This window comes from Panthera pardus, unplaced genomic scaffold, assembly GCF_024362965.1.
Source record: "Panthera pardus isolate Hobbes unplaced genomic scaffold, ASM2436296v1 HiC_scaffold_13, whole genome shotgun sequence".
NCBI lineage: Eukaryota > Metazoa > Chordata > Mammalia > Carnivora > Felidae > Panthera > Panthera pardus.
In genome coordinates this window covers 203,267,561-203,281,736 of record NW_026526688.1, presented here as the reverse complement: position 1 = coordinate 203,281,736, position 14,176 = coordinate 203,267,561, and the positions used below count along the sequence as shown (strand labels likewise).

At 56.1% G+C, this 14,176-nt stretch overlaps 1 protein-coding gene across 3 annotated transcripts in view; it reads left to right on the top strand.

Annotated features, from left to right (window-relative positions):
- The window catches only part of CFAP99 (cilia and flagella associated protein 99), a 41,356-nt gene that overhangs the window by 3,556 nt on the left and 23,624 nt on the right, over positions 1–14,176 (top strand). For all 3 annotated transcript variants that reach the window (XM_053901773.1, XM_053901771.1, XM_053901772.1), the window contains exon 2: positions 5,371–5,498. In XM_053901773.1, coding sequence (XP_053757748.1) covers positions 5,388–5,498 — 111 coding nt within the window. In that variant the 5' untranslated portion in view covers positions 5,371–5,387. The remainder of the gene's footprint in view (positions 1–5,370; positions 5,499–14,176) is intronic.

Below are 14,176 nucleotides of genomic sequence, written 5' to 3'. Positions count from 1 at the left end.
CCGGGACAGGAGGGAGGGCAGGGAAGTCATCCTGCCTGAGGAACGTCTCCCACTAAACACGTGCAGACCGCCCACACTCACCACCCACAGCAGGTGCCGGAGGGAACCCTTTTCCTGCCGGTATCTGGTTCCTCCAGGCAGAGCTGTGTTCAGAGCAGATGCAGAAAGGTAGGGCCAAGGGCCAAACCCCATCCCGGGGCAGTGCCCCCAAGTGCCTGTTGGGGGAGGGGCGAAAAGACTGCATCCTCAACGTTGTTTCTGTAAAAATAGACTTTTTACTAGTTGTGCTCATTTCCTTGTGAGCTTCAGAATGTGTAAATGCTATTTTGCTTTACTATGTTGACATGGTGTCTCTTTCCCCCAGTTATGGCTCATCCTGAGATGTTACCGGGAATCTGGCAGAGTGGGTGTTTGGAGGGTTGCAGAACCAGCCTGGGGCTCAGGCTCCCACAGGCAGGAAGCGCTCCCTTGGGATGGGGAGCCTGACCCCCCCACCTCAACCCCCCAACTCAGCGTGGGGTTTGTTCTGTCCCACCTTTACTTGCTTAGTAAATATCTCGTGGGCATCCATTATTCTCCAATTAAACGAAACAATGAAAGCGAACTTGTTGAACTATAGGATCTGTGGAAGCAAAGGCTTGAATTAAAAAAGATCACTAATACAGGGGCACCTGGGGGGCTCAGTCGGTTGAGCTCAGGCTGTGGTCTCACGGTTCGTGGGTTCGAGCCCTGTGTTGGGCTCTGTGCTGACACTTTCAGCTTGACTGTTCTGCAGTTTGCATCCTGTCATTGACTCCGCAGACACCTCTGCGGCACTGGCTGGAGACCAGCTCTGGTTAAGCTGCTGGAGACCAGCTTGTGGACGCAGAAGTGGCACAGGAGGGTCCTGCGTCAGGTGCGTCACATAGGTTTGGATGAGTTCAGAGGAGGCACGGAGAAGGGAAGAGCTAAGGGAGGAGGAAGCAGGCTCCACAGGTGCTGATATTTGCATCAGGTGTTAAGGGATGCCTAGGAGCTCACCGGAGAGAGGAGAGGCGTGTTCAAGGTTCAGGAGATCCACGTGAAGGGGCTTGAGAGCCAGTGAGAATCCCGGGAAGACAGAGCTGGGGTACAGGACGGGAAGCAGGAGAAGGACCCCAGGAACTGTGAGCCCAGGCTGCGAAGGGGTAGGACGTGCTGGGTACCCCAAGAGTTGGGAGGATCTGTTAATGATGGCTGTTAGTGGAAGGACACTCCCCTGACCTGAGGCCACTCTCCCCCAAACCTCCCTCACCTCAGAGAGTGGCACTGCCATCTATCCCACCTGCCAGAGGCTCAGGCCAAAAGGGTCCTCCCGCCTTTCCCCCACACTGGAACACCTGCCCGGGAGGACAGTGGCTGTGCCGGGGGGTAAGGCGGAGGGCCAGGCCTGGGAGACCTGGTGAGTGGGTCTGTGGCCACTTGGTGCAGGCGGGCTGGGTGATCCTCACCTGCAAATGTCCCACAGCCTCTCGGACGTGGGACCCGGGGCAAAGGGTTTGCATGAACACAAATAACCAAGTACAGGGGCTCATCCAGAGGGGCCACGGGCAGCCTGTGGCCTCAAGACTTCCAAGCTCCGTCCCATGCAGCGAGGCCTCTAATGCCAGATGAGGGGTGGTTAGTGTTGGGGGGGGTGGCCCCCACTTTCTGTGGCCAGATGAGGGGTGGTTAGTGTTGGGGGGGTGGCCCCCACTTTCTGCGGCCTTTAAAATGTCCCTTTGTCCACTAGCTGCATGAGGCTGAGAAAAGTCAGATCTCGCTAGGGAAAAGATTGCAAACTATGGAAATAGATCTTTTCCAGAACTTCTCCCAGAGCCAATATTTCCTCCAGGGACATTCACTCAGTCTGCAAGCCAGGCCCTAGGGAGGAGTCCTAGCAGTACAGACTCCCACAGCAAGAAAAAAGAACTGATTGCACACCCCTCGATGCTACCTTTTGGCCCAGAGACACCTCGTGTCCCTCTGTGTGGTCAGCAATGCCATCGCCAGGGGTGGGACATCAGAGCAGGGCAACCCACCCAGAGGAGGCGGCCAGGTCAGGGCCCTGACTGTAGGGGTCATGACTTCCTGCCTTCGGATAAGTTAAGTCACTTGTCCTCAGCTGCCCAGCAGACCTGGGACTCAGGCCAGGAGGACTGCACGGCATCCACAGCCTCGCGAGGCCTCGTCTGTACCCCTCCTGCACCTCTGTCTCGGGCGCCGACCTCCTCGCTGCGGCCCTCACCTCGTCTTGCCTGTGTCCGAGGGTCAGGACCTGCTCCCACGGTCCAGCCAGCCTGCCCCTGGCAGATGAGAGAGGAGGGGCCAAGCCGGCCAGCCCCCTGCCCTCGAGCCACAGATGGGGACTGCTTCTGTTCCCAAAGGTGCTGTGTGGCCTGCTCTCCAGGTGGCCTGTCCCACTGCTGAGGGGCGGACCTGGAAGAAACGAGTAGCCCAGTGTGTGTTCACAATCAGCGATGCCGCCACCTGGCCGCACGTCAAAAGGGGGTCACCTGGCACGCGCTGGCCCCACGTCACCACCCGTCCTTCCGACCCCTGCACCTGCAAAGGCCAAAGTTTGGGCTCGGTGTAGGTGGTCCTGGTGAAGATAGGGACAGATGGATGAGCACACTGCTTTCAGTGCCTGCATGCAGGTGGCCAGTTCCTTTCTCCTGGGCCTGAGCCCACCTGACTCTAGGTGGCCCCTGGGGCAGTGACCGCAGCCGGGTCCTACCAGCAGCTAGCTCACTCAGTACTGATGGTCATGCCCACTTTGGGGCAAGAACCGATGTAGAAATAGGGACTCAGCCCCCGCTGAGTCCTCTGTGGGTCTCAGCCATTGCCCCCTGAAGTGTGCTCTCGTTTCGTGGAACCACTGACTGGTCTCCGAACCCGGACTCCTGAGGCTTGGTCTTCAGGGCCGGCACCGGCATCAGGGCTTCGAGCCGGTTTCAGTTCGTTTCCCTGTTCCAAGAGGTCTGTCTTCTGGTCGCATACGAGAGAGGCTCGTGCCGCTTCTGTCCCTGCACCGCTAGGGCTGGGCGCCTGAGCGACCCGAGTCAGGCCTCAGGTCCGGGCGGTGCAGGGGCCCAGGTGTGCAGCCAGCAGAGCAGGGCAGGAGTCAAAGCCTCCTTCCCAGAGCGCTCAGCTCAAACCCGCTCGGGATGCTGCGCCAGGCGAGGGCTCCCCTACCCTGGTGCCCCTGGCCTGCCTCCTGCTGTCACCTTCCTGGAAATGCCCCTGCTTCCCAGTCCCTTGTCTGCCCCTTTCTGGGCTCCCTCCACAGGGCGGGGTGCAGGGCCTAGTCTTTCTGCTTGTGCTGTCCTTCTCCAGGTTGGAGATGCATTCCCTGCTGGGGGAGGAGGCTGGTCCGCACCCCTGTCCCCTCCTATGCCACCTGCTGTCTCCCTCGGTGACAAAAGCATTCAAGGCGCTCAAGAGCCCCGTCCACAGGGAGACCCACCCATCCTTCAGCCCTGGGACGTTCTCTCCCGTGACTCTTCTCTTTGCTCGTGGGCATTTGGGCCTTTTGGAGTGGCTCCCTGGTTTTCTGGGTATTTTTCTCCCACTTTGTGTTTTCATCTTTTTATTCTCTCTTGGGAGATTTTCTCAACTATACCTTCCACCTCTTCTATTTGTATTTTTAGTTCTGCTGCCATATTTTAATTTCCAAGACTCTGTCTTCCTCCACTGTTCTTGTTCCTTGGATACCACATCTCTCTTATCTCTCGGAGGTGACAGAGGCACGTTTTCTGGGTTTTAACCGCTGTCTGCTTCTCCTCTTGCCTCTGCTTCACAGTTGTGTGTCAGAGGCTCTCTGAAGCATCTGGTGGCATTTAGCCCTCACACTCTTGAAAGCAGTGGGGGGACTCAACCAATGGGCTGGACTGGCTGGGACAGCCCATCTTGCTGGGGACCCCAGTGACAGTGTATACAGCTTTTCTTTTTTTCCACTCAGTCTCCATTCTGGGGGGTCTAGGTCTGGGGACTGCTATCTGGATACATTCCAACTCGTTGGGGGTTCAGGAGAGGTGCTCGCATTGTTCCCCAGGATGCTAGCAGCCTGGCTTTGCCAACAGCTGGTGCCCAAGAAGACTAGCAGTGGGGTGGCCCAGAGACACACCTCGAGTAGCATGGAACAAGACGGGGGCATGGAGAGGGAGCCTCTGATGGGCCTGGCCACCCCCCTCTAAGCAATTTGGGGCTTACCTATTAGAACCAGTTCCCAGGGTCCCAGCCCCAACCCAAACAGCTCTTCCAAGGTCTCCCAGAGAGAGGCTCTGGGCAAGCTGGTCTCCTGGAGCTAGTATGTTTCTGGAAAGTTCAGTGCCCATACAAGATCTGGCCACTTACCAACTGTGCATTCTTTCTGGGTGTTGGGTCCACCACCTTTAAAATGGGGGCATTGAGGGGCGCCTGGGTGGCTCAGTCGGTTAAGCAGCCGACTTCAGCTCGGGTCATGATCTCGCGGTCCATGAGTTCAAGCCCCGCATCGGGCTCTGTGCTGACAGCTCAGAGCCTGGAGCCTGTTTCAGATTCTGTGTCTCCCTCTCTCTGACCCTCCCCCGTTCATGCTCTGTCTCTCTCTGTCTCAAAAATAAATAAACGTTAAAAAAAAAAATGGGGGCATTGAGGGACACCTGAGTGGCTCAGTCAGTTGAGCATCCAACTCTTGGTTTCAGCTTGGGTCGTGGTCTCACGGTTCGTGAGTTCAAGCCCCATGTCGAGCTCTGTGCTGACAGTGCAGAGCCTGCTTGGGATTCTCTCTCTCTCTCTCTCTCTCTCTCTCTCTCTCTCTCCCTCACCCTCCCTTGCTTACACACACACTCTCTCTCTCTCAAAATAAATAAACATTTTTTTTTTATTTTAAATAAATAAATAAAATGGGAGTGTTGAACCTGGTGACCTGAGGATTCTTCTTGCCCCAGCCATTTGGGATTAGGTCACCTACCCCTCTGGGCAAGACCTTCTGTATAAACAGTCACTGAACCCCAGCTAGGCTGAGATATGCTCAGAGGCCTACCCCTCCCAGGCGTCCTCCCCAGCCATGCACAGTTGTGGGGCTTGGGGCCACGTGGGGAGGCCTGGGAGCCTCCAGGATCTGTGGGTGGGTGGGGGCCTGGGGTGGACTCCTCAGGGCCAGCCTGGGCCCATGGACGGCAGAGTCCTGCAAGGACTCGGTCCGGGAAGTGGGCCCGGGTTTCCCCAGCTGGGGTCCCTGTCTCCCTGTAACATGCCTCACTGTGAGAGGTCCCAGGCTCCCAGGGGACGTCCCGTCTAATGATAAAGCCTCTGCGGCTGCCTTTGCCACCTGCCGAGCTGACAGCCCAGAGGTCATGGAGGGTATGACCTGTAATGGTTTGCTTCTAGAGTCCTGCCCTGGGAAGATGGCCTACTACGGAAAATGCATTGAAACTGTGATTGGGCAACTGGACAAATTTAAGGCTAAGAAGGGCAGTGCTGAGCAGTTCCTGGAGGCCGCGTCCACCGCCCTGCAGGTAGGATCAGTGGCGGCTCGGGGCTCGCTGGGAGGCATGCTGGTGACACCTGTCATGTAGCTAGTTACTTTCTAGGAAGACAGCTGCTTTCCGTCCTCCCTGGGGAGAGGCCCTGGGCACGGCCCCATGCCATTCGAAGGCTGGATGTCCTCAGCTTCACTCTAGGTCACAATAGTGGCTGCAGCGTTTCTAGGGGCCTTCAGGGACCCTCTCTGTGCCTCGAGAGGCATCCCTGGCATCTGGAATGTGCATCAGACCACTCTTGTGAAAGGGAATATTGGCACCGTGCCTCAGGACGTGCCTGCACGGTACCATCCAAAACTGAACATAGAGAAGAGTGAGCTTGGGTTGACCTCCACTCTGGAGGGTGGCCTCCTCCCAGGGCAGCTACGCACGAGCAGCCAGCGAGCTGACCGGCTTCCGACAGAGAGGCAGGGGCTGGCCAAGGCAGCGAGGTCCACAGGAGCCCCCACCTCCTTCTTCTCGTGGCCCACAGCTGGCAGAAATAAGGGACCTTCCCCCCCACCCGCCGCCCCCCTGCTACTCACCTCTTGTCCCCGTGCCCCTGGATGGTCCTTGTTCTTTTCTCCCCCAACTACAGCCCACCCCATTTCAAGCACATACAGAGAGTCCGCTTGGCTGACGTCCTGGGACGGCTCAGGGCCGCTGGAGCACCACCTGTCAGCTCGGCCACCCTCAGAAGCCTCTCTGTGCATCTGTCAATCTGTCCACCAGGGGTGGGTAGGTGCCCAGGGAGCGGGATCATGCATTGCAGGGGCCCAGCCCCCCTGGGGCTGTTGTAGCAAATGCATTAATTACAGGATGCTTGTCCTTAATTGCCAGGTGGAATTGCTTTTCCTTAACAGGCGTGTGTGAGCTATTCACTGTGCCCACCCCCGGGGATGTGGGCTAGCCCCCATGACCTGCTCAGGCGTGGGCTCTGCTGGGCCCCCGGCCACAGAGGGACTCCCTTTCCCTTGCGGTGTGGTAGGGAACGCTCTTCCTTCGTCAGCTGCCTTGTGGTCCAGCGGCCCGAAAACCTGAAGTGGTCGCTGCCTTGCAGAAGGGGCTGGGGCCCTGGGCTGTGCACACAAAGGCTGGAGGGGTCCAGAAACCAGAGACTCTCCCACGAGAGAAAGCTTGGGACCGCTGACCCAACCCCTTCTCCCCAGCTTCATTCAGGAACCCATGTCTCTGGCAGCAGGGGCCGGGCAGCAGCCTGTACCCCTCTCTCAAGCTCGTCCCTGAGACCCTAGCATTTGGGGAAATGATGAAAACAGCCAAGGCCAGGCCCTACCACAATTATCTTCCCCAAGCGGAAACGCCCTGCACAGCTCAGCGCCCCCTCCCCCACCCCGCTTGGGCCTGGCCCTCCCCAGTGGCTGCTCCAGGGCCTGGCGGGGCAGCTCCCTCTGTCCCACCCTCCTCGGGTCGCTCGCATCAGCCATGACTGCTGTTGTTGGTGTCATCCTAAAAGAAAGACCTCGCCCGAGCTTCTCTCATCTTCCACTTGCAAGGAGACCCCTTGGTGTCTCTGCTCTGCCCTCAGCTCCCCTGCATCCGCCCTCCAAAGCTTTCCCCCACTGCCCAGCAAAAACAGCAAGGTTAGCATCTTTATTTCTCAGTAATAACCATTACAGAAAGTTGGGTCTGTGACAACACATTATTGCCGGTAGTTGTCGCTTAGTGAGCCATGGCATCATGCCCCTATGTGTGCGTTTCCGTGGGGAGGGAGGCCAGCACGCCTCTGCCCCCAGACCCACCGCACCGAGTCCCAGGGATCTGGCCAGCGTCGCCGGGGTGTGCACGGATGCTCGCGTCAGATGGAGAGGCCGGCAACTGCGTTTTCTGACACGCTGGTCTTCCCAGATCCTTTCCAATGCCCGCCTCAAGTCTGACCCAGTGGGGACAACACACTCTTGTGTCCAGAAAATTGAAGGAACCCACTGCTTTTGTTAGACTCAAGGCTCAAGGCTGCCGCCTGGCAGAAAACAACGCAGCACACGAGCCCATCGGGCAGGGGTCCTGGCTGGAAAAAGATACCTTCAAGTGCTGGCTGCTGGTTACCTGTGAATGTGACCTTATTTAGAAATGCCACCTCTGCAGATATGATTAGGAATCTCGAGATAAGAGCATCCTTGACTTAGGGTGAGCCCGAAATCCAGTGACTAGCATCCTTATAAGGAGAGGGAAATCTCAACACAGAGACCAGCGAAGAAAGCCACATGACCACAGATATATCCATGAGATGTGGACACCAGGATCCCGCAACCACCTGCGGCTGGGGAGAAGCACGGTGTGGACCCTCCCTGTGACCTGACCTTGCGACACCTCAATTTCAGAATTCTGTCCTCCAGAACTCGGAAAGCCTACATCCCTGTTGTTTTCAGCGGCCAAGTTTGTGGTAATTTGTTAGGGTAGCCCCAGGACATTTGTATAGACAGGGAACCTCCTGGGAGAGGCCAAGGATGGAGGGGCCAGGCTGGCACACTCAGGGTTGCTGCCGAAATGCTGGACTCTGGGGCAGAGGAGGGCGCCTGAGGTGTTCAGATGAAGCCTGGCCGAAGGGTGGGGAAGGTACAAGGACTTGTGGATGGGGGGCAGTGTGCTGACTTTCTCTCTGCAGATTATCTGTAGATCAGAAAGGGATCCATCATCACCACTGGGTGTGTAGGTGCTGAGACGTGGGCATCAAGCCTCCGCGGATGCCAGTCTCCAGAACGGCCTGACAGTGGCACTGAGGGCCTGGCTGGGGCTGGAGAGAGGAGGGAGGGATCAGTGGGGGTGAGGGTGATGGAACCAGCAAGCACCTGGGCTGGCCTGAAAGCCTGGGTTCTCCTGTGCTCCCTGGCCAGGCCCTCGGGAGGGACAGGAATCCTCGCCTCCCCCGTGCTCCCAGCTCTGCCCCCCGTAGTTAATGTCACTTTGGAACAAGTGTCATTTCATTAGAGCACGACGACGGCAGACTGGAGAGTTTCCTGTAGGGGAGAGGGATGCTGCTGGACGTCCCTCCCTGGGTGTTGCCTTTGGCCACCCCTTCCCCCACCTGCACTCCCAGAGACCCACGTGGCCAGCCAGCATGACAGCTGGACACCAGGCTGAACAGGTGGGGCATAGGGACTCCCAGAGAGTCAGCTTGGGCCTGCAGGACCAGGGCGGGGGCGTACTGGGCACAGCAGGCAGCTTGGGGCATCCACAAAGTCCATGAGGTCTGAGCAGACCTCAGAGAAGACTCTGGCTTTGACATTGAGATAGAACCAGAGGGGTGGGAGGTCTGGGAGAACAGGGATTCCGCAAACCGCACCCCCCCACCTCAGGCAGAGGGACTTGAATGAGTCGGGACGGCAGAGTCCTGACCTGTGACAGGCGCTGTGTGGGCGGGGAGGCCAAGTGGGATCTGAGTGCCCAGAACCTTGGGCCCCGGGCCAAACCATGGGCAAGGGCGGGCAGGGGAATGGAAAGGTCAGCACTGGGCTGGCAGGAGTGGTGCTGGGCAGCTGGGCAGTCAGCACAAGGGTGAAGCGGGGGTGAGGAGAGGCCCAGCTGAGCACCCAGCCCGCCCCACCCCCTGCCAGAGGAACAGGGAGAAAGCAGGAACTGGGGGGCTGGGGCCCTGGATCACCACCCATGTCCTCGCCTGGAAGGCGGCAGTATGGCCAAGGGCCAGAACGCCTTGAACTTGCTGTCCTAGTCAGTAGCTTCCTGGGCTCAGGAAACGTTTTTTATGTTAATATGTTTAAGTGCCTGGTTTATTGACATCAAAGATCCCAAACCCAAAAGGCTCAAGGTGGTATCCAGTGGGGTCTACCTCCCATACTGGCCCTCCCAGGAGACAAGCAGAGAGCAGTGTCCTGTGGTCCCTTCCAGAGACGGCCCAGGCCTCTCTTGCATAGATATTAGCTGTAGCAAAAATTACATCTAAATTATATGTTTTATATATGAAAACAGTATCATTTTTACATAAAATTTTTTTTAATTTCTACAAAATGGTAGTACATTATAACATAAATGTACATAAGTGTGCGTAACACTTAAAGTACCATGAGGACTCTTCCACGTTCTGTCCTTAGAGCTGAAAGCATCCTGTTGCCTGGCTGTGACATAACCATCATGACCATCACCTGTCGATGGGCTTGTAGGCCGTTTCCAGTCTTTCAGTATCAGAACCACAGTGAGACGGACCCGTCCGCTTGTCCCTCTGCACCTGGGAAGGCACACCTCGGGCCAAGTCCCAGAAAATGCAGCTTCTCCACGGTGGGGGAGCTGGCCCCCATGGTTTCCGTAGATCTTGCCAGTTGAGGGGTCTACGTGCTCGCACTCTCATTGGTGGGCAGGGTGTGTTTGTTCCCCCAAAGCCTTTTGCTTACATATTGTGCTAGCAAGTGTTTTCATCTCTGCCAATGAAATAGGTGGGGAAAGGCAGTCGGTGCACATAATCAACATTTATTTTACCTCCTGAGTTTTGAAGCGATATGTATTTCTATCTCTGAACGATCTGATCTTCTCAGACCTGTATCTGTTAGGAAACAGTGTTTGGCTGTGAGAAAATCCAGAAAAGCAATGGCTTAAAGAAATTGGAGGTATCTTCGCTCACATAAGAAGCAGTCTGCGTACGTACAGGCAGTCCAGGGTGGGCTCAGGGGCTCCGTGGTGCCATTAGGAATGTATTTTCCCTCCTCTCTGCTCGGCCATGCTTGCAATGTACCTTTGTTTTGTAGTCACAAAATGGCTGCCCTGCCTCCAGCATTGCATCCATATCCCAGGAGAGAAAAGGAGAAAGGCAAACAGCATAAAGGCACGTGCCGGGTGAATCTGCCTCACTTTCTAAGAGCTTCCTTGGAGGCTGCACCCGGCAATTTGCCATTAGATCTCATTGATTAAAGCCATCTGCTACATGGCTCCATCAGCAGGGGCCTGGAAAAAGTTTTAGCTGAGCAAACCACCATCCACAATGAGATAGCATTTTTCTGTTGAGCAGGAAAAAAGGGAGAAGGGATTAGACACCAGGCAGCCTGTTTCCTTTGTCTGCTCTTCTTTTTTTGTTTTTTAACATAATTTATTGTCAAATTGGTTTCCATACAACCCCCAGTGCTCATCCCAACAGGTGCCCTCCTCAATGCCCATCACCCACCCTCCCCTCCCTCCCACCCCCCATCAACCCTCAGTTTGTTCTCAGTATTTAGGAGTCTCTTATGGTTTGCCTCCCTCCCTCTCTGTAACTTTTTTTTCTTTTTCCCCTTCCCCTCCCCCATGGTCTTCTGTTAAGTTTCTCAAGAGCCACATATGAGTGAAAACATGGTTATCTGCCTTGCTCTGGCTGACTTGTTTCACTTAGCATAATACCCACTTCAGCCAACACGTCACTGATTAGCAGGAGCCTCTAGGTGTTGTGACACAACTTACACATTCTGTGTTCTGATTAAATCCACAACCAGGCCCCTTTCCTGCCCCAGGCCCCAGTCTAGCTCTGCCCGAACTCTGGCAAACTGGGTCTGGGGGCTCCGGCCGGAGGCAGCCAGTGATGGTGGAAAGTCAGCAGGCTCACAGGCCCGGCCACCTCCCAGACTATCCGCAAAACTGTTATCCAGGGCCTTGCTGCCCTCCCTGGGGGCTGGCCAGGGGCTGTGGACTCCAGAGTCCTGAACTTGACCAAGGCCCAAAACGGTATCCACACTCAGAGGCCCTTGGGCGGCCACAGCCCTCTGTGGTCTGTGGCTGAGGTGGGTTTGGAATTAAGGGTCAGCTCTGGTACCGGGGCCCCCTCGGTGCAATTCAACTCTCTCCCTACCTCCTCCTGGAGAAAGCCTGGCCAGCCCAGCCCCAGCAGCCCTCTGCTGGCCTGGCCAGAAGGACTTGGTCACTGCCCCAGGCCTCAGTCTCCCCACTATGACCAGCTGGGTTGACCTTCCCTGGTGGCAAAGACCTGGCCCTGGGCCCAGCCTGGCCCACGGGCCAGGGTGTCACTTACTGCTTAGCTCTGTGTCCTCCGGGACCCCTTGGCCCCATGCAGCCCTGCCTGACCTCCGTGCCCGGGGATAGATGGCATCAGGGCTTAGAGCGGCAGGCTCCGGGCTCTGACCTTATTAATACAGACTCACACTTCCCAAACGCAGACGTAATTAATGAGCAGCGGAGTCACTGTTGTCTGAGCCTCAGAAGTGCAAGAGCCTGTCAGCAGGCGTCCTGCAAACTCATGCAGCCTCAGCTCCAGGCTTGCTGACTCATTGCTTTCTGCCCTGCCCGCACGGGCGCCCGGCCTTCCTCTGACAGAACGCGCCCGCTGTGCGCACAGCCCAGGGGTCAGAGGACCGTGAGACCAGAGCTGACCCTGGAAGGAGATGCTGCTCTGTGCCTCGCCTGCACTGGGGGGATGTCCCTGGGTCCCCACAACTGCCCAGGAAGGCAGGACATTCTGTTCCCTGTCTGGAGCACCACCGTAACATTGTAGCAGGGAAGGGAATCAGCTGCCTGCGTGTGCAGCTCGGCAAGAGCGCTAGGCAGCGTCTGACTAGGGGGGTGGTCAGGGACGCCTCCTGGGTCAGGTAGCGTCTGAGCAAAGACCTGGTGGGAGTGAAGGAGCAAGTGTACAGGGAAGAGTGTTGCAAACAGAGGGAACAGCTAGCACGGAGGCCGTGAGGGGATATCCTACAAGCTGGAGACGCAGAGGGAGGCCAGTGTGGCTGGAGTGGAGACAGGGTTAGGTAAGGACCCCGAGGGAGCCAGACCAGTCCACACAGAGCCTCACTGGCCATTGTAAGGACTTCTTCTGGCAGGCTCTGAAGAAGGACAGACATGATCCGATCCCCATTTTAAAAGAACTACTTGGTGGCCAGGCTGGAAACAGAGGAAGGTCGAGAGGAGAAGCCGGAGTGCAGAGGTTCCCCCGGCCCACCCATGAGGCGAGGGAGAGGGAGGCAACAAAGACTTTCTGGGGTTGTGCTGAGATGGGGAGGCCAGGGAGTTGGGGCAAAGCCCAGAGGCCAGACACCGGAGTCGGGGGAGGGTACGGAAGCAGACAGAACTTCTGGAGTCCAGGGAGGGCGGGCCGGGGACCCACGGTTGGAAGGGCACGTTTTCAGCCTAGATGCTGGTTGCGGTGCCCCCCCGGGGTGAGCACAGACCTTGAAGAGACTGGGCTGGAGGCCGGAGACCCTCCCACGTGAGGAGAGGAGGCGTCAGTAGGGGAGTATTGGCATCCGAATATTGCTGGAGCCCAGTCCTGGCACTGGAAGGAGCAAGGGATCTAGTGAAGCCAGGCTGTGCTCAAAGCCACGGGGACGGTTTCAGAACCCAAGTCCAGGGAATCCCCTGCTGCACAGCGGTCACCTCTGTGGGGGGCGGGGGGGGGGGGGACGTCATCTCCCTTGACCTCCTGTCTCTCCTGTAAGGGCATCTCATTAACACAACCAAACTGTGCCAGAGCCACGGGGGCATAGCCCACTGAAGAACACGGTTTCAGGCTTCCAGCCTCTGTGGCTCAGGGGCACCTCGGGAAGGACGTGGGAATGACACCGTCTGCCAAGGCAACATCCACACTCGCAGGTGTAGAGACAGAGGCTCTCCGAGGTCCTGTGGCTTGTCCAGGACCCCTCAGGTCGTTTTCTTCGCATGAAAATAAGAGGGGGGGCACCTGGGTGGCTCAGAGGGCTGAGCATCTGACTTCCACTCAGGTCCTGATCTTTCGGTTTGTGAGTCTGAGCCCATCAGACTCTGCTGTCAGCACACAGCCCACGTCAGAGCCTCTGTCCCCACTCTCTCTGCCCCTCCCCACTCACACTCTGTCTCTCTCTCTCTCTTTTAAAAATAAACATTAAAAAAAAAGAAATACAAATGTCCAGTAAACATATGAAAACTTCACTGATAATAAAACATTGAAAATAAAACAATGAGTTGCCAAAATTTATCTAATAGATGGGCAAAAAAAAATATTTTTGTTTTAATGACACTACTGGTGAGTATGTTTTGCAGTGTTTTGCGTCTGTTTGGGTCGAGGTCTGCATTCTGGTTTCATGCTGCATTAACCGTCTTGTCCCTCCTGGAGATCTTGCGGGACTGAGTTCAATGGCTGCCTTGCTCCCTGTGACGGGAGAGAGTGTCTGACCTAGCGACTCCCCACCACTGACACTTAGGTCCTTACCATTTTCCTTCGCCCTGAACTTCTTTCTTTTCCTTTTCAGAAAGAATTAAAACATTTGTTGGGCATAAATACATTACGTATACGCTACAGATACAGTTAGGGGTTACATACAGTATCCTATTTGCAAAATCTATACACTAAATTTGATATGGCAGTTTTAATGTGATGTATATGAAATAGTCTAAAATTTACAACACACCATCGTCATGGAGCCTGCTTGGGATTCTCTCTCTCTCTCTCTCTCTCTCTCCCTCTCCCTCTCCCTCTCCCTCTCCCTCTCCCTCCCTCCTTCTCTCCCCCTCCCTCCCTCTCTCTCCTTTGCCCCTCTCTCTGCTCATGCTCGCTGTCTCTCTAAAATAAAAAAAATTAAAATAAAAAATATAAAATGTACAATACAGGAAAACATACAATGATTTTTTCCCCCTGAAGTTGAAAAGCTTGGAGTGTATGCTGAACAGTGAGGGAAAACCTCTTGTCTTTCGGTGTAGAGGACCGCACAGGGGTGACACCCAAAGACACTTGGGGCACTTCTCGGTTTCTG